Source organism: Myotis davidii, unplaced genomic scaffold (genome assembly GCF_000327345.1).
Source record: "Myotis davidii unplaced genomic scaffold, ASM32734v1 scaffold107, whole genome shotgun sequence".
Classification (NCBI taxonomy): Eukaryota; Metazoa; Chordata; class Mammalia; order Chiroptera; family Vespertilionidae; genus Myotis; species Myotis davidii.
This window is the reverse complement of record NW_006383012.1, coordinates 4774129-4799309: the sequence shown is the minus strand read 5'-3', so window position 1 is coordinate 4799309 and position 25181 is coordinate 4774129. Positions and strand designations below refer to the sequence as shown.

General features: G+C 45.8%; 1 protein-coding gene across 1 annotated transcript in view; it reads left to right on the top strand.

Annotated features, from left to right (window-relative positions):
- Positions 1–25181, top strand: part of NRAP (nebulin related anchoring protein) — a 65870-nt gene that overhangs the window by 17209 nt on the left and 23480 nt on the right. Inside the window, exons 13-28 of the mRNA XM_006778750.2 lie at positions 1028–1135; positions 2151–2255; positions 5424–5522; positions 6740–6844; positions 7767–7874; positions 8117–8218; positions 10612–10809; positions 11488–11592; positions 13472–13570; positions 14687–14791; positions 15877–15984; positions 17566–17877; positions 19015–19119; positions 21803–21901; positions 23742–23846; positions 24563–24670. Coding sequence (XP_006778813.1) covers positions 1028–1135; positions 2151–2255; positions 5424–5522; positions 6740–6844; positions 7767–7874; positions 8117–8218; positions 10612–10809; positions 11488–11592; positions 13472–13570; positions 14687–14791; positions 15877–15984; positions 17566–17877; positions 19015–19119; positions 21803–21901; positions 23742–23846; positions 24563–24670 — 1971 coding nt within the window. The remainder of the gene's footprint in view (positions 1–1027; positions 1136–2150; positions 2256–5423; positions 5523–6739; positions 6845–7766; positions 7875–8116; positions 8219–10611; positions 10810–11487; positions 11593–13471; positions 13571–14686; positions 14792–15876; positions 15985–17565; positions 17878–19014; positions 19120–21802; positions 21902–23741; positions 23847–24562; positions 24671–25181) is intronic.

The window sequence follows — 25181 nt, the reverse complement described above, 5'->3', positions numbered from 1 at the left end:
CCCCGCCGCCGCCTCTACTTGGCTCCCTTCTGTGCCGCTCGGCCTCCATTTTGTCCTCAGTCTTCCCTCGCAACTGGTGTATGCAAATTAACCACCATCTTTTAGCTCTATAATTGAAACATTGTATCTTTTGGAGCTGTTGCTTCAGGAGCTCAGAGGCTGGAGCGGCAGGCGGGGAATGTTGTAGTCCTCCGTCACTGAAGCAAGCAAGCCTCCCTGTTCGCATCAGCTGCCTGGCTGCCTGCCGCCATCTTGGCTGCCAGTTAATTTGCATATCTCGCTGATTAGCCAATGAAAAGGGTATCAGTCGTACGCCAATTACCATTTTTGTCTTTTATTAGATAGGATTATTCTGTTTAAATACTCTCAGTGCCTAATAACTCAATGGCCTCCCAGGGCAGGTCATGTTAATATGGCTTCATTAGATGCTACCCAAATTTTCCTATTTATGGCTTCTTATCATCCCATTTTGGTTCTCATTATTTGGTAAGCTGCATTTGGGGCACAATATTATTTCACCTGGTTGTGGTAGTGACCAATCTGTGATGAAATGTTCATAGAATTTGGCAGAGCTCAAGTTTTATTCTTCATCTATTTAGAAATGGAGGTAGTAGCCTACAGTGATTGTACTATCCCCCAGCATGGGGCTTCACACAATCAGGACTTGCCCATTGGAGAGCTCCTGCTCTCACAGTAGGTTTGCACATTGAAAAAGATCTGGCATATACACAATTGAAAATATTTTTTTAAAGTCAGGTATGTTTTGTGCTGTTTGTGCCCATCAGATTTTATGTTGTTGTTTTTTGCCTGCTGTGTGCTTGCCCCATTCCAACTTCTTGTCCTTGCTTGAAACTTCAGTTGATTATTTTTTTAAAAGGTGTGTCTTGTTATTCAGTGAAACACTGACTACTTAAATGGGTTGTCTTTAATCATTTATATTTTCAATTTAATCCATTAAGAGGAATAGTTAATTTTGAACATGTTGGGAAGAGAATGCTTTTGTTGAAAGTTTTATGGTCCCCTGTAGAATAAATATAAAGAAAACTACCAGAACCACATGAGAGGCCACTATGAAGGAGTTGGTATGGACAGACGGACTCTCCATGCGATGAAAGTCGGAAGTCTGGCAAGCAACGTGAGTCCTTGTGTGAGGGGCCTGGCGGTCCTGGGGATCAGTTGGAGTGGAAAGAGGTGGGGCATAAGGAATTCAGCCAATTCTTTTCAGCCTCCCTTTGGAAAAATCAGTTTTCTATTGTGTAAAGGCTGACCCATAAGAGTTCCTAAACATGAACCGATACAACCAAGGCTAGGTAAAAATCCTTGACATTGATCAATAGCTTCAATTTACTTATCTCAGCTTTCTCTGGTTTGAAGAGTAGTCAGATCCATTGTAACTGATCCAGTGTGAGAAAAAACTTTCAATTTCCGAGAGATAAAGAGAAATGGACGAGCATAATTTTTATTTGAAATTCCTGCTTTGAAATTTGTTGGTTGGGTGGGTGCTTGATTGAGTGGTTCATTCATTTATTCCATCATGATGTTCATTGGAGACCTTCTGTTCATGGAAGGCACTGGTCTTCAAAATAGACCAGGTCCCTGTTTCATCAAAGCCTGAAATCTATTAATCCGTCTTTGGCTTTGTCAATTCAGTTCATAGGTTTGCAAATGCCAAGTTGTAAATCTTACCAATTTCATTATTAAAACATAGAAATGTCAAATGTCCTCTGCTTGAGAATGTCAAATTTGATCTTTAGGAAAAACAAAATTGAAAGCACTCTGAAGACTCTTGACTTTTCATTTATTTTCTGGAAGAAGCTCTTCCATTGTATATTCATGTGCAAATACTTCTTATTAACAAAAATTACAAGGGACTCCATATTTAATAAGATAAAATAAACGTGCTACAGATGGAAATTAATGAATTTTGGATTAATTAAGAGCAAGAATTCAAATTAATTGAAGGCAAAAGTGTGAGCATAACTTAATTTTCCTTGGAGGTGATGAAACTGAATTAATTTTGTTTCTGGTTACTTTTTTATTTCCCCCTCTGGTTACCTTTTAAAATACTTCCTATGACATTCAAACAAGGTAAACAAAAAAAAAAAGTAGAGGCTAATTTCTCTTCTCTTGTTCTTTTCTTTGTGTTTCAGATTGCCTACAAAGAGGATTACAAACACGATGTTGTCGACTACAACTACCCAGCCACTCTCACGCCTTCCTATCAAACAGTCATGAAGCTGGTTCCCTTGAAAGATGTAAGTCCTCTTCCAATAGCCCTCTCTGCTCTTTCTGGTCGCTTCTCTCCTGTGGAGTGATTCTTAGGCAGCAAGATGGAAAGAAACAAGATACATAGGAAGAGGAAGAGGGATTGAGAAAAGGGCACTCTTTTTCACTAGGAAGTCCATTTATGCATGTTTGGAAACTCTTAGTTCTTATTTTATTTTATTTATTTGAGAGAGAGGGGAAGGAGGGAGGGAGGGAGGGCGGGAAAGAGAGAGAGAGAGAGAGATCCATTTGTGCCCTGATCAAACCCCACAACCTTGGCATATCAGGATGATGTGCTAACCAACTGAACTACCCGGCCAGGGCTAAGGGAACTCTTAGCTTTTCAATATAAGGTGAGGACAACTCTAGTTTTGTCTTGAAAATAACCTGAGGTTGAATTTCTCCTGTTGGAATTTGGTGGACTGTGTCCACTGCTGGGCACATTCAGTAATTGTTCCTTAGCAACGATGACCTTTTTTTTTTTTTAAGTTTAGGAGTGTGGTATGTTTAAGGATTGGAGGAAATAAGATAAAGTGGCTGTAAGTTGTGAGAAAGTGGTAATGGTAACTCAATTTTTTTCTTAGGAGCACTTGGGATATATATGTGTGTAATAATATATCACTCAATTATTACATCAGTGATTTTATTTATAGTTTGGCTGGCACAAAATAAAATATGCATAATTAATTAAATTTATTCTTTTTTTACTTAGAAGAATTTTACTATATCTTTATTACAGAAAATTTAGAAAATACAGAAAAGTACGAAGAAAAAAAAGATAAAAGTCATGTCCTATCTTAAAAAGTACTTAAGGTGGTTTAGATTGAGTTGGTATCACAGTTACTTGTCAGCAAAGGTTATCATAAATCAGTCAATAACTTAACAAATATTTAATAAATGCTCAGTGCTACTTTCCTGCACATTCCTTTGGGATCGGTAGTTGACTTGGGTTTTGCTATTGGTAGGTAGGTCTTTATGTCACTCTGTCTTTTGCTCAGAGTCAGAGCAGTGTTGGCTGTGGTGGGTATCTCTAGTGTCTGACACAGTTTGCAGGACAATGGAGGATAATCATTGGCAAATGACAGTTTAATGGATGAAAGGGGCTTTCAAACATGTAATAAAGCAAGGGATGGGCAGTAGAGAAATATAAAGGACTTAAACTTTGCTTCTCTTTTTCTGAGGAAACTTGGTTGGGTTGACTTGCTCACTTCACCTTAATGAAACCCAAGGTTAAACTTGACTGCCAAAACTACTTCTTTTTATTTTTGGCTGCATACGTTACCTGGGGAATGTGAGGATTGAGAGCATTTCATTAAAATTCGAGTGTGTGCTCTTACAGTTGAATTATAGAAATCATGCGTAATAGCACAAGCAAACCAAGGTAGATTCCTACAACGTGTACTCCCATTATAACATGGCTTGCTATGACATTCATCTGTATAAGGCTGACTCAAACCAAGCACCTGAAATATAGCCAGCTCACCTTTGGAAGTCTGGGAATAGAATGAAATTAGACTGGATTAGAAATAAGCAGAGGTAAGTTCAAAATGGAGCTCACGAGCCAAATCCAGGCTGCCGAGATGTTGTATTTGGCCACAGAGTTGTTTTTTTAAAAAATTGGACCAATATATAGAAATTTATGTAAGAGAGCACAAATTTATATATTCTTTTTTTTTTTTAAGTTGGAAAACCCAGGGAACTGTGGCCCTAGTCCCTGCATGGCAGTGCTTGGGTGGGACTGAGTGGCAGCTGCTCTCTGTCACCATCTTCTTCCTACTTTCTTGGCTCCCTGTGATTTTGAGTTTATGCCCTAATGTAGGGGCGTTGGTGTTCAGGAAGTTTGGGGGACCCATTACAAGAACATTTGTGGCCTCTCTTGCTGTCTGGTAGTTGTAAAGGTGCTCAGATAGCTATGAAATTAAACAAACACAGCCCTTGATTAGAGAGGGTTCCCTTCAGACGGGTTTTCTAAACACTAACAGCAGTACAATGAGACTATGCTCAGTGAAGAGCCGCTTCAGAGAGAAAGCTGAAGCAATGGCCACGGATCTGTGAGGCGGCGAAGGTGTGGTTAATCACGGAGACTGTCAGTTATGTCCTGCAGAGGAAAGCAGCTGTGCTCTGCCACGTACTTAATGCAGAGTTATCGGGAAGGAATATGCCATTCTATAAATACAGTTTTTGTGACCTTTTATCGTGCATAATTCTGAATTCTATTAGACACTTCATCATGAGATGATAATTTTTCTCTCTGAATTAATGCATCAGGAAGCCACTGTACTCTAATCACAGTAATAGTTGACATTGAAATGAGTTTATATTTCCTAGTTTTCCCTCCATACCCCATGTCCCAAACTCAGAATGTGCAAAAACTTTTCTTCTTGAATCTAGGCCTGAAGAAGCTATAACAGTGTGTGGGGTGTGGGGTGGGGTCCTGGGCTTTAGGCAATAAGACAGAGGCATACCCTCGCCAGTTTGGCTCAGTGGATAGAGTGTCAGCCTGCAGACTGAAGGTCACAGGTTCGATTCTGGTCCAGGGCAAGTATCTTGGTTACAGGCTCAATTCCTGGCCCTGGTTGAGGCATGTGGAGGCCTGAAGAAGCTATAACAGTGTGTGGGGTGTGGGGTGGGGTCCTGGGCTTTAGGCAATAAGACAGAGGCATACCCTCGCCAGTTTGGCTCAGTGGATAGAGTGTCAGCCTGCAGACTGAAGGTCACAGGTTCGATTCTGGTCCAGGGCAAGTATCTTGGTTACAGGCTCAATTCCTGGCCCTGGTTGGGGCATGTGGGGGAGGCAGTCAATCGACGTGTCTCTCTCACATGGATATTTCTCTCTCTCTGCCTCTCCCCCTCCCTTCCACTCTCTCTAAAAATCGATGGAAAAGTATCCTCGGATGAGGATTAACAAACAACAGAGGCATGATGACTGTGAGTGGGGTGGGTGATCAAAGCCAGAGCCCAGCTGACTAGGGGCCAACGTGGAGTCTGTGCCTGGAAAGGCTCAGGTGGGCTCAGAATGTTTGTCGTCTCCAGTTGGAATCTTTGGTTCTCTTTCTAGTCCTTTGAGAATCGCAGCTCGGTTGGGCTTAGGCAGACGGGGCTAAGCAGGTCTCAGAGATGAGAGTGAGTGACATCTTCCTGTGCCTCTGTGCACCCAGGTCAACTACAGGCAAAGCATCGACAAGTTGAAGTACAGCTCTGTGATCAACACCCCTCAGATTGTTCAAGCCAAAATCAACGCCCAGCAACTGAGTCATGTAAGTGACCCGACATGCCCATCCGGATGTGGGTGACCTGTGATTGCCGGGTGGCCTCTGGATAGCGGGCTCCCAAGGACGTGACTTTCATGAATGGTGACATTTGTCTTATTACAGCTATGAAATGAACCCCCCCGCCCCCGCTCTTGACAAATTCAAATACATTCAAAAGTAAAAAGAATAGTGTAAAGAATCCCCAGGGCCCATCACCCAGCTTCACCATCACCTCACGGCCAGTCTTGCTTTATCGTTATGCCCATCCACTCCCTTCCCCGCCCATGTTATTTTGAAAAAAATCCCAGGTATCGTATTATTTACTCTATAAGTATTTTAGTATGAATCTCTAAAAGATGAAAAACACTTAAAACATAGTATGCATTTTTTATATATCACACCCAAAAATTAATAATTCTTAATATCACTAATGTTAATTAGTATTCAACATTCCAGTTGTCTCATAAGGTTATACTTTTTTATAGTTTGTTTGAATTAGAGTCAAATAAGGTCCGCATTTTGTGATTGGTTGATAGGTCTTTAAGACTTTTCATCTTTTAAATTTTTAAAAAAATGTTTTCTTTTCTCGCAAGTTGTCTGTTGTAGAGACTGGATTGTTTATCCTGTACCATTTCCCACAGTCTGAGCTTTGCCAGCTGCAACCCACTGCGGCTTTCACGTGTTCCTCCAGCCTCCACTTGTCCTATGAAATAGTGGTTGCGTCTATAGACTCGATCAGGTTCAGGTTTAATTTTGGGGCAAGACTGCGTCTCAGATGATGCTGTATTCTATCACTGGGAATCACATAATGTCTGGGTGGCTCTTTCTTGGAGATTGAAGATTGCTTTTCTTCAATGTGGGCAGACATCGATGAATTACTCTTTGAGTATCCACCATGCATTTTGCAAGATGTTCTCCACGGCAGTGAGATAATAAACTAAGCTCCATCCCCTCACAAGTTCTTTAAAGGGGAGCTGCTGAGGTGGCCACAGGGAAAGCCTTTGCAAGCTCATGAGTCTGAGTGCCTCTGAGTTGTTTTACTTTTCACTGGGCATCTTCAGTCTGTTCATTTAAAACATTCACAGAATTGTAGGCTTTCTGGTCAAGTGCCTTTTCCAGAAACTCCTTCTCAGCTATGAGTCTAAAGGGAAAGTGGAAAAGAGAGTGTTCTGCCCATCCAAACACCTTGCATTTACCCTGTGGGTTTACTTGGAACCCAATAGGTGAATTACCGTGCTGACTATGAGAAAAACAAGTTGAATTACACATTGCCCCAGGATGTACCTCAACTGGCAAAGGCCAAATCCAACGCTGAGCTCTTTAGCGAGGTAAGCAGGCAGCATGGGGAGAGTGTGGTGGAGGTTATGTGCACAGGTGAGCATCATCATCATCTGGGTGACTTCAAGCTGGAGCTATGCTGTGTAGAGAAACTTTAAGTTAAAGATCGATGTTAATGACCAGATTCTTCCTGGAGTCCCAAATGGGCTGTGATTAGGCTTCTCATTCTAGATAGGATTTGTGGGGCAAAAGAAGAAAAGGAAAAGGAACTAATATTTGTTGATGTGTATTCTGTGCTGGGCACTGGGAGAAGCGATGGAGATAATTGTCATACCCCCAGGAGGTATTTATTATAGAGACATAGTGGCATGGGGTTTGGTATCAGATAGACCCAGGTCAGATGTTGGCATTGCCACTTTCAACCCATGTCCCTACATGAGGTTTTAATGTCTCTGAGCCTCACAAGCCCAATGCAAAGACTTAGAGTTGATGAGTAGAAGACACATAGGAAAGGACCAGAAAACAATAGGCGCCATTACCATGGCAACACCAATATCAACACCTTAGATCTAGGTTGCACTTTGCCAGCTTAAGATCTGTTTTCATATACTACATCCAATTTATTCTCACATCAATCCTGAGACAGATAATAGGGTATTCTTTTTTGCAAATGATAAACTAAGGCATAAAAAGGTAATTTACCCAAGGTCACATGATCAGGAAACACCAGACCTAGGATGAACACATGGGTCTTCTCTTTGTCCTACCCATTACCGTTGCCCTGCATGGCTCTGCAGCTAAGGAATCAACGAACTGTCATAATAATTGCTATGATCCTTTTGATAATAACACCAAGATTCTTGTCTGTAGACAGATGAAGATGCCACCTTCGCTATTTGTTTGTTTTTTTCTTCAACTTTTGGCAGGAATATGGATAGGGACTCTTAATTCACCTGTGTCTTTGTTTGTCAGATTAAGTACAAAGAAGGCTGGGAAAAGTCCAAGGGGAAAGGATTTGAAATGAAGCTGGATGCCATGTCTCTGCTGGCCGCCAAAGCCTCCGGAGAGCTTGCTAGCAATGTAGGTTTTTCTCTCATTAACTCAGAAATGCATAAGAAATGGTTTCCATAAAATGTCAGTGGTCCTGCAGAAAAAAATAATGACTGTTAACGTGGCAAACATCACACTCCTTTAATCTTCTGGGTGCGAAAGACTGGGAGGTGTTTTTGCAGAATTATTCCCCTTGCACTTGTTAAAACCAGAACCCCTGATATGGCAAAGTTTCTCTCTCCCTCACGGCAGACTTTCTTCTTTCTCTCAAGATTAAATACAAAGAAGAATATGAAAAAAGCAAAGGCAAAGCCATGGGAACTACGGACTCTAGGCTTCTGCACTCCCTGCAGGTTGCCAAGATGAGCAGCGAGGTAAATTCCTTTTTACCCACCATCCTTTACTTAGAGTTGTGTTACTTTAAAGTTTTTTCTGGGCCTCCTTCACTTGGGACTGTTACCTTTTTATTGACTCCCACCTACGACTTCTTTCCTGGCTTGTGTGAGAAGTTTGTTCCATTTTTTTGTTCTTAAATGTATTTTTGTTGATTTCAGAGAGGAAGGGAGCGGGAGAGAGAAAGAGATAGAAACATCAAGGATGAGAGAGAATCACTGATCAGCTGCCTCCTAAATGCCTCCTACTGGGGATAGAGCCTGTAAGCTCGGCATATGCCCTGACCGGGAATTGAACCAGTGACCTCTTGGTGCATGGGTTGATGTTCAACGACTGAGCCACATCGGCCAGGCTGTTCCATTTCTTTTGTTTGCAAAAGCATTCTTTTAAAATAGATGAGTGATGTGTTCCCTATGAGTGACCAGGATCTCCTAGTGAAGGTATAAAGGTGTTCAGCCTCATTTACTGATTCTACAAATGTTTACTAAACAACTACTATGGGCAAGATCCTGTGTGAGAGACACTGGGCTCTAGGAATGAGAACCACATAACAGGTTCCTCTCTGACAGAGCTTAATTCTACCGAGAGGGTTCAACAGTAAGCACCCTGATTATTGCGGCGATGTCCTGGATGAATCCTGTAGTTACAAATGCACACAGTATTCAAAATATTTAGCAAACAACTGGGCACCTAGGCTCCAACCAATCAGAATGATGCTCCTTTGTAAACAACTGTAGTTAATGTCTGGAGATGAACTGTGGTAAATTGTCACTTACTGAAACCCTGTGGGAAGTAAATTCTGCTAGAAGGGGCAGATGTGGCTTCTCATCAAGCCTTCCCTGCCAATACCAAACAGTTAAAAGGACACGTAAGTATCAGGTTTCTGCTTTACGACTGCCTGCTCCAAGCTCTGAGGCCAGCTGACAGTGCTCTGATGGTGCAGACAGGTCTCATTACCTGGTAAATCATTAAGGAGCCATGGCTTGAATAAAGAGAACCAAAAAGATTATCTTGCCCAAGGTCATATAGTAGTCAGTGATAGTGGTGGAGGGGTAGAGAACTAGATTCTAGAACTCTTGCTTACTGGCACTATATTCTTTTTACTGTAGATCACTACCTTTCCCCACCACTGTATCATCACTACCGACATCACCATCATCACCATCACCGTTATTATCACCACCACCATCACCATCATCACCACCATTACCATCACCACCACCGTCACCATCACTATAATCATCATTACCTCCATCGTCGTCATTCCTATCATCAACATGATCATCACTATTATCAACATCACCATTATCACCATCATCACCATCACTGACATCATTGTCATCACCAACACTATCTTTACCACCATCATCATTACCATAATTACCATCAACACTATCATCATTCCTATCACCAACATCATCCTCACCATTATCAACATCACCATCATCACTATTATCCTCACCACCACCACCATCACCATCCTTCCCATTACCAACATCATCATCACCATTATCAATATCACCATCACCACCATATTATCATCACTAGGGCCATCATTACCATCATTATCACTATTATCATCATCATCATCTTCACCATCGTCAACACCACCATCACCACCATCATCACTATTGTCATTGCCAACCTCATTGCTAACATTTACCAAGCGTTTTCTGTATGCCAGCCCCTGCATGAAGCAGGTATCACCTACTATTTTGTTGACTTATCACAATAGTCCCCTGAGGAAAATGAGCCCTTAGAGCAGTGGTTCTCAACCTTCTGGCCCTTTAAATACAGTTCCTCATGCTGTGACCCAACCATAAAATTATTTTCGTTGCTACTTCATAACTGTAATGTTGCTACTGTTATGAATCGTAATGTAAATATCTGATATGCAGGATGGTCTTAGGCGACCCCTGTGAAAGGGTTGTTCGACCGCCAAAGGGGTCACGACCCACAGGTTGAGAACCGCTGCCTTAGAGAGATGATGTAACTTTCCCGAGATCATCCAGTTGGCAAAGGGCAGATCAGGTTTGAACTCAGGCTTCTCTGGCTCTGGAGCCTAAGCTTTGTTATTCTACCTTTTCAAGCTTTTACAGAAACTGTGGATAAAGTGTTTGCCTCCTGGGGTAGCCAGATAAAATGATTTAGGATTGGAAGGAGGCATTTCTCCCAGAGACAAAGTAGTGTGGAATCTCAGCTCCCTGGCACTGTCATCTTACAGAGCCAGAAATGGGTCCCACTTTCCTGACAGATGGGTGCCATTGCCCAGAGTGCCAACTTCTCACGAAAATCTGGGCTTCTTTCCTGTGTTTCCATATCATGCCTGCAAACACAGGCTTCGAGTAATAGGCCTTGTTTTGGAACATTCAAGGTTGAATACAAGAAAGGCTTTGAAGAGAGTAAGACCCACTTTCACCTGCCCATGGACATGGTAAACATCAGGCATGCTAAGAAGGCCCAAGCTCTGGCCAGTGACCTGGACTACAGGAAAAAGCTGCACGAATACACCGTGCTGCCCGAAGATATGAAGACGCAGTGGGCCAAGAAAGCCTACGGGCTCCAGAGCGAGGTGAGCCCCCCTCATTGACAGTCTCCCGTGCGTCTCTCGCAGTGGGATACAGTGACACTTTGAGAGTGATCCTGTGCACGTGTCTATGACCTAACTAGAAGGACCAGGAAGAACTGCTGGAGATATACCAGGTCTGAGGAGGTGGATGGGGAGATAGAGATATAGTTTTAGCTGAGACAGTGGAGACTAGCGGATGCAGGACAGGGGGCTCAGAGCCATGACAAAACTCAAGATGAGCAAAGAGGAATCAAATGTTAAAAATGGTAAGTAAATCTTGGAAATTTAGCAGATTGAAAGATGAGGTCCTTGATCAAAAAGTCTGAAAAACCCACTTTCTGGTTAGTAAAACTCAAGATGAGCAAAGAGGAATCAAATGTTGAAAATGGTAAGTAAATCTCGGAAATTTAGCAGATTGAAAGATGAGGAGGTCCTTGATCAAAAAGTCTGAAAAGCCCATTTTCTGGTTAGGTTAGGACGTTTCAGTGCTAAAGTAGAACATGGTTACAAAAGTGGGCCCAGTGTCCTCCCTACCTAGGCAGAGTCCTGCCAGATTATGAAGGAGTAGGGAGCAGTTCTTCTAGGAAGACGATGCAGAAGCAAGGAATTTCCTAACTCGCCCCTCAACCTTTGTGCAGTCTGCACCCATGCATCTGTTAGAGACTGGCTTTTCTCTTGCAGCTGCAGTACAAATCTGACCTGGCATGGATGAGAGGCGTGGGGTGGCTGACGGAGGGCGGTCTCAATTTGGAACAGGCCAAGAAGGCTGGACAGCTGGTCAGCGAGGTAACCTGAGCCGAGGCCCCTGGCTTCTAGTAGTGATCTTGTCCTCTGATTCCCCCTCCCCAACCCCCAGGATTATTTGGGGTATGACTCATAGGAGTGTTTTTTTATTTTGCACCTGGGGAAGGTATGTGTACGCAGCCCAGCAATGTAAGTAGCCGCAGCGTCCACAGAAGAGTTCAGAGAGGTTGTCATACACAATCGGTTGGCACCAGGAAGCACGTGTTTGTTGTGTAAGAGTTTGTGATTACTTCTGAATTAGAGTTGGACATTTGGAGGACAGTGTTCTCATTACACCCTTGCCTTTCATTCACTGCAGACTTTGAGCAAGTCATTCAACCCTCCCCACCCTCTTTCACATAAAAATGAGAAGGTTGGACTGGCTACCCTCCAAAGTCGTCATGGCTCCAAGCTTGCTTCTCTTTGCACTGTGTAAAGCTGGCTTTGGCAGCAGGCAGAGGAGGACTTTTGAAGGACATTTCATTTAGAAATGGGACGATTTCAGGATCGCTCTTTGGGATCTTTTAAAGGGGATTCTTGTGTCGTGGCCAGGAAGGCTGAGCCGACATCTCTCTTGCAAATGGTAATAATATTGGTAGTCGTAGCTGCCAACTGCGGACTGATAATTATGTACTCATTGCTGTCATTTATTTACCACGTCGAGTGTGTTACCTACATATTGCTCATTTATTGCTCACAGCAGCCCTAGGTGAGTGACACTATTATTATTCTGTTAACATCCCATTTTACACACGAGGAAAGTGAGACTTAAAGTCACACTTCCAGGAACTAGCAGAGGTGGCAACTGAATCAAGCGTTTGATCCAGTGCCCCGGGTTTTGACCACTAAGCAATATTGCACCCCCAAAGCACGTTTTTGTAATTTATCCTTATTTCCTACGTACTCACCTTTCTCTCCAACCCAGACACACTTATGGCCAGAATGTATAAATAAGGAAGGTAGAGAGGATAGAATAACCCTTTAGGGTCCTATTACTTAGCTTCTTTGAGACCAGCTAAAATACAGGGGGAGCAACTAAAGGTTCATTTGTCTTGGACACAAGTGCAGTAAGGGACCCCAGCTAGCCTTAGGAATGAATTCAGCCTGAGGAATGTGTTTCTACCTCACTTCCTGTGCCTACTATTGTTAAGCTCCTCAAGGGACGCGTAGATACCATCTCCTTCGCCTTTTTAATGTCCCTGCTGTGCCCTGTCCAGGGTGATTCTTGGCTCCTCAATAAGAATGTTTACCAGTGTGGACTGAGGGATAAGTGGGAATTTAAATCCTGGAAGGGCAATGTCACTTCCTTCAATTATGTGGGGAAGGGGTTTTTCCATCAACACAATGGAGCTAGGAAGGAAACTGCAATTGTCTGGAGTATTTGCTCTCGAATTTTATATTCCTGCAGGGAGGAGATTTGGAGTTTCTTTTTTTAATATTCCAATTCCTATTTGGGGTTCATTTGGTATTTATAATCCTCTTGCCGACAGCACTGGGGGTTTTGCTCATCTCTGAAGCTGGAAGGAGGTGGAGGTGAGATTCAAACTTCGGTCTTCATGATTGTGAAGTCCAAGTTCCCTACCCCTCCCTATCCTGGGTTAGATCTAGATTTATAAGATGGACACATCCCAGGGCACATGGTGAAATACAGAATTTATTAGGAGAAAACGCAGGAGTAGCAACTAAAACACTCTCACCAGAGCAGGCAGTCTCAGGTCTGCCTGGCCCTAAGTGCAGGACCAGCAGGAACTTCCCCCTCAACCCCAGGACATGCTTGGGTGAGAGAGAGAGAGAGAGAGAGAGAGAGAGAGAGACAGACAGACAGACAGACACGGGGGTGGGACAGCCTCATCCTAATGGGGTCCCTTTTCTTTGAAAACAGAAAAACTACAGGCAGAGGGTGGACGAGCTGAAGTTCACCAGTGTGGCCGACAGCTCCCAGATGGAGCACGCCAAGAAGAGCCAGGAGCTGCAGAGCGGGGTGAGTCCCGGGCTGCCCTCTCTCCACCAGGCTGCTGTGTCATGGGCCTGGGAGCCTCTGGGGACAACAGCAGGTGCTGCCCAGGCACGATCCAGGGACCAACAAAGAATCATCCCTTTAAATAGGCTGGACCCAGCTTTCTGCAGGCTTCCAGGCTGTGTCTGGGAGCTGGATCCCAGGTCTCCCCGCCTCATTCACCACACTTCTCCCTGGTTGTTGGGGTCGATGCCATCTGATTTTATTCCTTTCAGCTTTCCTTATTGCCTAGTTCCTTCTTTCTTTCTCCTCTGTCTCTCATCAGAGGCTCTATAATTCTGGAGCCAGTAGAGCTTTATCGTGGGGGACAAGGATATTTGCTTGTGGGTTGTGTACAGTTCATGCCCGCTTGAGCTCACGTGGGGGGCAGAGCAGTGAAACTCCACACGTGTTATCGATACATCAGTGTTCACTGGTTGCGCACCTGCACTAAGCAGGTATCGTAGTTGCTATGGTCCTCACTTTCCCTCCTAAAGGTCCAGGTACACCTGCCAGAAAGGATGCTATCAACATAACGAGTCAGTAGAAAGCCACTGTTTGGAAACTCAAGCTGTTGGTCGGGAGGAAAGGAGAGGGAGAAATAGCAAGAGTGATGGAGGTTTTCACTCGTGGCGTCGTTCTGGTCGCTGCTCACTGTCCAGGTGTCAGACCTACGAATGCATTAGGCTCGATTATGGGGGCACAGGAGGCAGAGTGCGCTTTTCATTTTTCCTGCTTGGAGAGTCTGTGCTCATTTGAGCTCTCTGATGGGTTATTTTTTGAAGCTGCAGACAGCGTAGGTGAGAACACCTTGGGGAGGTCTGTGTCTTCTCAAGGGAAAGGCATGAGAACAAAAACCTTGGAGGGATTTGGGGGTTGGTTCCCCGGCCACATTCTTCTCTCAGCTCCTCCCTGCTGCTGCTCCTCCTAGTAACTCTTCTGTGTTAAGCCTCATTTACTGTATCTTACTGGCCACTGTCTAGTCTGGGTGATTTTGTAAGGTCTTCCCAGGCAAGGCACAGAAGATTCAAGCAGACATAAGAACCCATGAGTGATGCCCATCCGCCCACCTGCTCCTGACCCAGTTCTCTCTCCCAACAGGTGGCCTACAAGGCAGGAAATGAGCAGTCCCTCCACCAGTACAGCATCAGCAAAGACGAACCCCTCTTCTTACAGGCCCGAGCCAATGCTGCCAATCTCAGCGAGGTACAGCATGGGGGTCCGGCTTTCCTGTGTGGGCACCTGGACCCCCAAACCTGACCAGCCATGTTGGTGGGTCAGCTCAGGTTGCATACACCTGGTCATTGTAAACAGCTTGTCTAGCAACCTTGTTCCTGACCAGTGTTTTGCGGGGAGGACCACCTTTCATAGGAGTGAGCCAGTGGTGACTTGAGCCACTGACTATGTGAAGGAGTAGGAGGCAGGGGTTCTCTGGGGTCAGGGTGGAAACAGCATAGGAGCAGTGTCATAGGGGAGGGAGTAAGAGCTCAGACGTTTGCTCTAAACTGCCTGGGTTTGATCCTTGGCTCTGCCAGTTACTAGGTGAGTGACTTTGGGCAAATTTTTGCTCTCAGTTGTCCAATTGGTAAAGTGAGGGTAATACTAGTCCCTTCCTCACGGGGTTGTCATGAGGCTGCAATGAGCTAATACACAGAAAGCACTCAGAGGACTGTGCACAGGGTAGCTTTGCTCTTAGACACAACAGTAAGAATACACTTTCCCATCAGTGTCTTCTAAGGACGGGCCTTCGCTCTGCCACTCAGCTCCCAGGTCTTTGAGGTCTTGATCTGATTAACGGGGAGAGGAAAGAATTAGAGGGAGTGACAGAGGCTAAATTGACTCACACACAGCAGGCAGGGGAGCCTTCCAGAAGAAAGAACTTGAAATCTGGAGGTGGAGGCAGGACAGGAAATGGGAGAAGAAAGGAAAAGACACAAAGGAACTAGAGGCTGGGGGACAGGGAAAGAAGAGAGTGGGGCAGTGGCTGGATCGGTGGGGTGTGCCCTGAGCTGGAGAACACCTTTCAGAAAGGTTGCTGTGTGTCATGTCATGTTATCCCATCTTCGGCATGTCAAGGCTTCTTCAGTTCAATGTCTGGAAGCCATGTGTTGCAAGAGGCATTAAGACAGGAACAAGGAGGCCTGGTTGTGTTCAGGTTACAGGGTTTCTGAGGTCTTGGGGTTTGGGGGAAAGGCGTGATCGGCGTTTGCCTCCCAGAGGGGTTGTTACATAACGAGTCTACGGGAAGGGCCTCATGTGAAGATGATCTCTTTTCCCCTGATTCCCCTTAGAAACTGTATAAGAGCAGCTGGGAAAACCAGAAGGCAAAAGGCTTTGAGCTTCGTCTTGACTCCTTGGCCTTCCTGGCAGCCAAAGCCAAGAGGGACCTGGCCAGCGAGGTGAGTCCGTCTCCAACTTGTCCATGTCTCCGTGAAGCCTGCCGTTTACAGCATGTGTATATACACATTACATACTCCGTAGGTCATGTATATGCGATGTAACATATGGATTCCATGGACATAAATATAGAGAGAGGTCAGCTGAACTCAACAGTGGCTTGGTGGTCAGTTGATTTACATTCCAATACCAGCTCCTTATGTTATCAAAGGGTAACATTTTACAAACCAGCTCTGGTCTGGAGTGACACAGGTGTATACCAAGCCTGGCTCAGAAAGTGTCCAGTGAATGGTGACAGATACTGATACGGCTGTTGCTGTTGGCAGAGGTGAATGAGGAGCCCAAGTCACCTGATGGCCACAGCAATGACAATAGTGCCACACACTGGTATCCTGTTACACTTTTTAAAACATTCCCATACTTATTCTTTCTCCTAATTCTCATTGCTCTTGGCCTAATACCTTTTTTATTTTTTCAGGCCAATATGCTTCCTTTGGCACCCATACTTCTAAATATTTATGGGTCCCAGTTGTTTTTTAATTCGAGCTCCTTTCTCAAACAGCAATTGCATTTTGGACATTCTGTGTCTTTTTAACTTCGTGAATACTTTTTATTTATAATGTTTTCACTGTTACCAAAAAGGATTTTAAAGTGGCTTTCAGGAAAGCAAGAGGGCAGTTAAAAATAAATCCAGGAAGAGGGGTGGCAAGTGATATAGAGAAAAGATGGAATTTCACGAGGAAATTTGGAGAAAACTGTTCTATAACTGAGCATTGTGTGGCTCTGAGCTTTCTGGTAGCTGGGGTGGAAAGGGAATAATGAGCAGTAATATTTTATTTCATTGTTTGATGAAAGGTTGTTCAAAGGAGGCAAACTTTTTATTAGGATTCTGTCATATGGCTTTGTTTTAATTTTCACACCTGTGTGTTTTTTTTTGTTTGTTCGTTTGAAACATGTTTTCATTGACTTTAGGAAGAGGGTATGTTTTTTTGTTTGTTTGTTTGTTTGTTTAAAACATGTTTTCATTGACTTTAAGAAGAGGGTAAGGGAGAGGGAGAGAGAGATAGAAACATCAGTGAGAGAGAAACATCGATCAGCTGCCTCCTGCTAGCCTCCTACTGAGGATCTAGCCTGCAACTCGGGCACTTGTCCTGACCAGAAATCAAATCTGACCTCTTGGTGCGTGGGAAGATGCTCAACAAACTGCGCCACACCTGCCAGGCAATGCATGTGGTTTAAAATGTCACAATTCCTTTACTACTGAGGATCTAGCCTGCAACTCGGGCACTTGCCCTGACCAGAAATCAAATCTGACCTATTGGTGCGTGGGAAGATGCTCAACAAACTGAGCCACACCAGCCGGGCAATGCATGTCACAATTCTTGGAGCGGTAGACAGTGCAGAATCAGTAAAACAAACCCCCTACTGGGGATCGAGCCTGCAACCCAGGCATGTGCCCTGACTGGGAATCGAGCTGTGACCTTCTGGTTCATGGGTCAATGCTCAACCACTGAGCCACACTGGCCAGGCCACACTTCCTTTAGGAGATTCTGACCCACTCCTGCTCTCCTCTTCTCATCCAGGTGAAGTACAAGGAGGACTACGAGAGGTCCAGAGGGAAGCTCATTGGGGCACAGGGTGCCCAGGGCGACTCGCAAATGAGCCACTCCCTGCAAATGTCCAAGCTGCAGAGCGACCTGGAGTACAAAAAGGGATTCGAAGACACCAAGTCCCAGTGCCACGTCTCCCTAGACATGGTCCACCTTGTGCACGCCCGGAAGGCTCAGCACTTAGCCACAGACGTAGGCTACAAGACGGCATCACATCACTTTACAGCTCTGCCCACGGACATGAAGGTGGAATGGGCCAAGAAGGCCTACGGTTTACAGAGTGATGTAAGCTCCGTGTATGTGTATGTGTGTGTACGTGTGTGTGGTCGTGTTGGTGCAGGTCACCCAGATCCTTCAAGACAATAGTTTATACTTATGCAAATACCGACTTCTGGGTCCCCAGGTGGAAACATGGTCGCTTCCTAGTGGTTTAACTCTTATTCAGATTATGCCCATTGTAAGTTCAATAGGACTAGACAGAAAATTATGAAGCTACTTTTTTCTTCTTGGAATTCTGATCTGCATACGTGTTCCATGTTTCTTTGTATTGCCCCCTGGTGAAGGGGATGTATTTGTGACCTTCTGAGTGGTGGCTTCCTTATGGGAGGGCATCTCTGATATGCATTCCAACTTTTAGAATGATCGGCTCACTAATCAATAGCTCTCACGCCCTCTTCCTTATATTCCCCACCTGGCTTTGTTTTCTTTCATCTTCGGTTGACTCTTGTACACGAAGGTGGGTGAACTGAAAAGGCAGGTCAGCGGCGGCCAGCAGTTACACGGGGTAGAGTGGGTGCCGTGTGGACACATCCTTGCCAGTAGAGCTGTTTTAGGGTAGATAGGGGATATGCCCGTTTTAGAGAAGTGTCCACTTAATGGTTTTCCATTAAATCTACTCCTTCATTGGCAAGTAAGGGAATGAGAACTCCACCCCCACTGTCCGCACCAAGGTGAGGTGTGTACGAAGGAACTGGCGCTGTGGGAAGCCTCGGATGTCTTGTGAAAGTCCCTCCAATAGCTCCCCTCCTGGGTTCCGTTGTGAATTCTCATTTTCTTCTCCCCTGCATGTCATTTTAAACAAGGAAACGGGGGAAGCAGACAATGAGGACGCTCCTTTTCTCTAGGTAGATGGTCAGTTCCTAATGAGGGGCCAGGTGGATTTGGCCCCTCCCTCCCCACCCCCAGCAGTGTTGGGCGGGGCCTAAAGTGGCCATCAGCAGGCAGGCTGCAATTAAAGGGGAAATTAATTTACCTTTTGGAGCCTTAGCTGTGACTGTGCAGAAATGGATAAGACAAAGGTGGCATCTCATTCGACTCAGCTGCCACCAAGACTACGTTGGCAGTTGCTAATGGCCCTTTAAATGCCTGCATACCAACAATGGCCTGTCTTTTTTTTCTTTTCTTTTCTTTCCCCTTTGTCAGAACCAATACAGGGCAGATGTGAAGTGGATGAAAGGCGCGGGCTGGGTCGCCGTCGGGTCATTAAATGTGGAGCAGGCGAAGAAGGCAGGAGAACTCATTAGCGAGGTGAGATTTCCTGACAGCCTGCAACAGGCCCGGCTGCATGAGGCATGTGGCATTTCTGTATAAAATTAAAATCATTTCCACTCAAAAGGCAAAGAAAAAGGGAACGCTGCATGAAAGACCTCCAACCCCACACGAGGGCTGGTAATTATAGAGAAACCACATACCAAACACACACCAGTAGGGGCCCACATAGAGCCCTGGCAAAAACAAAGTGGGTGACAAATGATATGATGAATAATAATAACAATCAAACGGGAGCCCAATTGCTCCCCCACTAACTTACCTTTTTAATGAAGCAACACGGGAGAGATGATGAAAAGACACGTTTATTGCTCCCAGAGAGCCCTTTTGTGAGTTTATGCACATTGTCTCCCTTTCTTTCTGCCAGTATAAACAGCTTTTGAATATTCACGTGGTGTGAACCTGTGACATGGTTCCCTCTTGTTGGGGGGGAGGTCTTACCTCTATTTAAATCTCACTCTTGTCTACTTGCGGCCACCCTCCCTGGACCCTAAGGCATTCCGGCTTTATGAAAAGGGGCACTTCCTCACCTTGTAAGACAGCCTCATGGAGCTGATCAGGGTTGCTCAATCTTGGCGCTGTTGACATTTTGATCATCTTTGTCGTGGGGACTGTCCTGGGCCTTTTAGGGTGTTTGGCAGCATCCCTGGCCTCTACCCACTAGGTGCCAGTAGCACCCTCTGCCCAGTTGTGACAACTAAAAATAATTCCAGACATTGCTGGAAGGTAGAGGCCCACTCGACTGGATACACCAGGCAGCTGTCCTTGGCTCACGCTCACAGAGAGGCTGCGTACCCCCAGACACCCCGGATCCACCCCTGCTCCTGTCCGTTTGGAGAGGGACTTATTCAGAACACCAAGTGAGCATTTGTTTAGTTGCCTTCAGAGTAGCCTGGTCCTTCTGGACTTTTCTGGGCGGGAACCAGAGTGGCCGTAGCCCCAGAAGACTTCAGCCTCAGCAGTGAGTCCCCGGGACCTTGTTTTGGTCCCAGGAGGAGACTGAATGTATACTTAAAACAGACTCCTGTGTTGGATTTCCAAACACACGTACTCAGCACTGGCATTTCCCAATCGGAGAGCATTCTAGTTACCCGACACGCCTTGGAGCTGATTTGGAAAGCGGGCTCACTCTGGTTGGCCTAATTTTTAGAAACATTGGTCAGCATTCAAGGCTCAGAAAACCCTGAGAGCCTGGTGGAGACGGTAGCGCCCTGGGAAGTTCTAATGAAGAAAAGGCCATCTTAGGAGGATGCCTGTGGGAAACTTACAGGAACAAACATGTAGGTTTGAGGATTCATGGCCCCAAGCTCTCCACAGGGGACCCCCTCATAACAAGACACAAAGAATAAAGACCATTATACACGTCACTTAGACTTCACGGTGATGCCTCCATGCATCCAAGTGTGGCAGCAAAGGAATCTGCCTGGAGCTATCTGCCCCACAAGGGTCTTAATTTTCCACCTCATTTTGCAAATTTACTCAACAAATTTGCTTACCTTCCATGCTTCAAACAAGTCCTCAAACTTCAGGAAGTCAGGACATCTTTTAGCACCTTTTCCCAACCATCTCGCTGCAGTCTGGCATGCTTCCAGGTTAGTGTCACATGGGGTTCACCTCTTAATTTTCGGACAGAACGTGAGGCTCCATCAGAAGAGCCACGCAAGCACCCCCACCTATCAGTGAAAGCAGCCGTCAGCAAACCTTTTTTGTGAAGGACCAGATAGTAAATATTTTTGGCTTATGGGGCCGCACGGTTTCTGTCACAATAGCTCACCTCTGTCATTGTAGCGTGAAAGCAGCCACGGGCAGTACGCCAATGAATGAGCATGGGGTGTTCCCATAAAACTTTATTTACAAAGTCGGGATGGATATTGAGCTGTGACTTCTTAAGACAACCCAGGATATGGGAGTGCTCATAAAATACGTGTTTGATTGGAGGCAAGGTACGCTTCCTAATTCCATGAAGGTGGCAGCCGTTCTAGCCTCTTGAGAATGTGCTTTGATTGAAAGGCAAATTCATTTAAGCACGATTTTTAGAATCAAAATGAGGTTTATAGGTCTTCACCAGCATTTGAATTTGTTGCTGCTGTTGTTTCAAACTGCAGGATGACTCCCATTACCCTTTTCCTTGTTATTGTTAACCATTGTTAACCAAAACTGAACCGGGTTCAGGATTGGTTCAATAGCCTAGGATCACTCACTGTTAAATGCCAGGGTTTTGACTGTGATCATCTCTGCCAAGTCCTTTTGTGGAAAGAAAATTAGACAGCTTCCACTGATAAATGTAACTATGAATGTTCTTTTCTTGCCTCGGAGACGCAAACTAAGATCTGTAAACAACTGTGAGGCAGTATTTGAAGCCTATAAAAAAAGACGTCCTTTCCTAAGTGTGTCTCCCACAGTATTTTACTGGTATAACCTAATTTTGAGCTGTTTTCTTTGCACCAGGTAGATAGACTTTAATGTTAATTGACACGAGGTTATTCTTAAATGGAAACAAATATTAACCTGAAGCCACCGAGGATATAAAGATGGAGGAAGCCGAATAATAATTATGTTCACAAATTCACTCTAATCTCAAGCAACCTATGATTTTTCTCTTTCAAATGGCATGAAAGAGCCGCACAAAATTCACAGCTTTGATCTTTTTTCTGCTCAACAGAAGAAGTACCGTCAGCATCCAGATGCTTTGAAGTTTACCAGTATTAAAGACACTCCGGGGATGGTCCAGGCCAGAATTAGTTACACCCAAGCAGTGGATGTAAGCGATAATGTATATACATTATGACTCTGAGAGTGGGCGCCTCTTTCAACCCTGCGATTGAAGCCGAGGGGTTCTTGGCTTGCTCCTTCTGTTGCTCTCGGGATGAAGGAGCGTCTTGTCCTTTGCTGAGGCTCACCTTAGCGGGGTGCTGCCTCATTAGGATGTGGGGTGGGGGGTGTGAACGCTTTCAGGATGCCAACTGGGGCTCCGCCACCCCACAGCCCCAGGCTCACTTTTTCCTGTTTGCATGTCGGGAAGATTTGTCTGTGGTGGGGCCTTCCCCTCTCCCCCCACCTCCCCGGCTCCTTTTGTTTTAAAGCATTGTTTGCAGAACTGGAACTTTTGGGGTGAAATTCTCAGTAGTTGGAACACGGAAGCCAGGCTCAGGGCTCCTGGGGTCCCAAGGACAGGAATTCTTCCCCTTGGAATTTCCCCAAGGCTTTGGAAATGATTTGGATCTCATATATGTACCTTGGACTAAACTGCCAAGCCACGCCCCCTCTTCCCAGTTTAATGTCAGCCGCGACCTGGTCTTTTGTCCTCTCAGCTCAGGGTTCATTGGAAGATGGGGTGCTATAAAAAGTCACCCGAGGACATGAGTCCGCCCAGTTTGGCTGACTCTGCTGAGAGAGGTCCACAGATCTCTGTGCAGGGCACACACACCTGTGAAATATCTTCAAACCATTCAACTTGCTATCAGGAAAATCTACCAGCCTTATGGGGAGCGGTTTCAGAATGCTCCCCTGTTTCCCAATTGGGCCAGGTATTCCGGTTGTGCCTTATTCGACAGGCATTCTGAAATGGCCAGAGCACCCGTCCGAATATGTTCTGGGATGATTTGCAAACGTTCAGGCTTAGGAATGTATCCTATCTTGATAATCAGCCATCAGGATCAAATTGGATTCTGAGAAACACGAACTTTTTTGTATGAAGGAAAACAGTACCTGCTTCTTCCTTACCCTAACCAACTCTAGGGGGCAGTGCTGTGATGCACAGAAACTTGGACACATCAGATATGATTTGGGGTGGAAAAAAACCTAGCTTAGGAACTTTCTCTGTGGCTGTAGCCAGCGCCATGTGTCCCTGCTCACTACCAGAATATCCCAAAGCCCAAATCAGAATTCTGGGTGAATAGTGCCCTAGACCCACCCAGGAGACAGTTTTTAAAATATATATATATTTTATTGATTTCTGAGAGGAAGGGAGAAGGGGAGAGAGATAGAAACATCCATGATGAGAGAGAATCATTGATCAGCTGCCTCCTGCTCCCCTCCTACTGGGGATTGAACCTGCAACCCAGGCATGTGCCCTTGACCGGAATTGAACCCGAGACCCTCCAGTCCACAGGCCAACGCTCTATCCACTGAGCCAAACCGGCTAGCGCAGGAGACAGTTTGAGCACAAGAATCCTTGCAATGGGAGAGGGATGAGGATTGATGTAAATCCAGGGAAACCTCACCTGTGGATGAACCATCGTCTCTCATGCAGCCTGAGTTTTGATGCCCTCTCTTAGCTTATATAGTTAATAACAAAATCACGGATGTTAACCAGACCTCATTTGTCATTTGACACCCGTCTCAGCCATGTGCTACCAGTGGAGCGTTAACCCAGGGCGCGGTTTCAGCCTGTCGTGTTCTGAGCGAGGATGTAGAACTCGGGAGGAAATGAAGCGCGTGTCCCCGTGCTGGCTGTGAAATCCACACGGAGGCAGGGCGTCTGTGGTCCTGTCTCTGGGGAGGCGGCAGCTGCCTCACCTTTGTCTGTTGGAGTTTAACTTGGCTGATGGCTGCGTGGGGGAGGCTTCTGGGTTTAATGCGAAACCTCTCTCCACCCACAGAGGTTATACAGGGAACAGGGAGAAAACATAAAGCATCATTACACGCAGACAGCCGACCTCCCGGAAGTCCTGCTGGCCAAGCTGAATGCCATGAATATCAGCGAGGTGAGGCTGGTGGAAGGGTACGGGTTTTCACTGCGGGGCCTCGGGACCTGCGCAGACACACAGCATCCTGTGCTCAGAAGGGCCCCGCTTGGTGTGATGCTCTGTCATTGTCTTGGAATGTGTGATATTTTTGAACAAGGGGCCCCGCATTCCCATTTGCATTGGGCCCTGCGGATTAGGTGGCTGGTCCTGCGGGAGCGTCAAGGTCATTTACAAGGAGGGGACTACGAGAAATGCCTTAGTGCAGGGGGCATTTGCACTGTGGGACTGGTATATGGGCATCAGAATACAGGTGAGTCTATCCAGCGGCTGTGGCAAGGAGAGACACGGGGGCCTTCACCTCCATAGTCTCTGTCCGCCCCCCTACCTGTTCCTTGACGGAGACAGCCGGGTTCTCTTTATCCTATGTAAAGAGCCACGCATGTACAGCCTCACGCCTCCTTCTTGCAGTTAACCTGCTGCTCACAGCAATCTGGGTCTGTCTGCCTCCAAAGCTCTTGCTTTGTAACCCCCGTCCCCTCCCCGCACTCCCCTCCCCCATGGGTGGGCAGGAGCCAGGAGCCAGCTCTTTGGTGATTTGTGCTAAACCCCAGGGATCTCTGACCTCCCAACTGGGAGACAAACCCATGACAAACCAGATTCCCGTTTTGGTAACGGGAGCTTGGGAAGCCAGCAGGCCACATGACGGTCTCTACTGGTGCATATCTTCCCAACAGACACGGTATAAGGAATCCTGGAGCAAGCTACGAGACGGCGGGTATAAACTGAGACTGGACGCCCTCCCATTCCAGGCGGCGAAGGCCTCCGGTGAAATCATCAGCGATGTGAGCATCCGTCTCCATTACCGTGGCAGTGTTTAATTCTAACCGATGCGGTTGCCTTCTGCCCCTGACCCCAGCCTGTGGATAATACCCTCTCCTCTCCCAACTGACGGTGGCAGGGCAATCAGATAACGACCAATGAGAAAGAGCGTACCTGACAACAAAAAAATGCCCTGGCTGGGGTACAAAGCCAGATGCTTTGTAAACATGGACCCTGGGCAGATGAAATGCACCCTCCGCCCAGCGTGTTCCTAAAGCAGGTCCCTGTGCGGAGACTGCTGACAATGCACCCACCTTCCTCCCGCCTGGGCCGCCCGAGCGAGCGCTCACTTATCCTGCCATGTCACATCCCAGCCCTTTAGTCATTGGGAGTCTTGCATATGAAAGAACGGGCCCTTTGACGACTCCCACGCGTTTCTTTTAACTCACCCAGTCACTGTCAAAAGAACAAAACATTTTCGCCCAATGCCCACCTCTTCCATTCCGTGTCCCTTGTCCCCGAGCTGTTACTCTC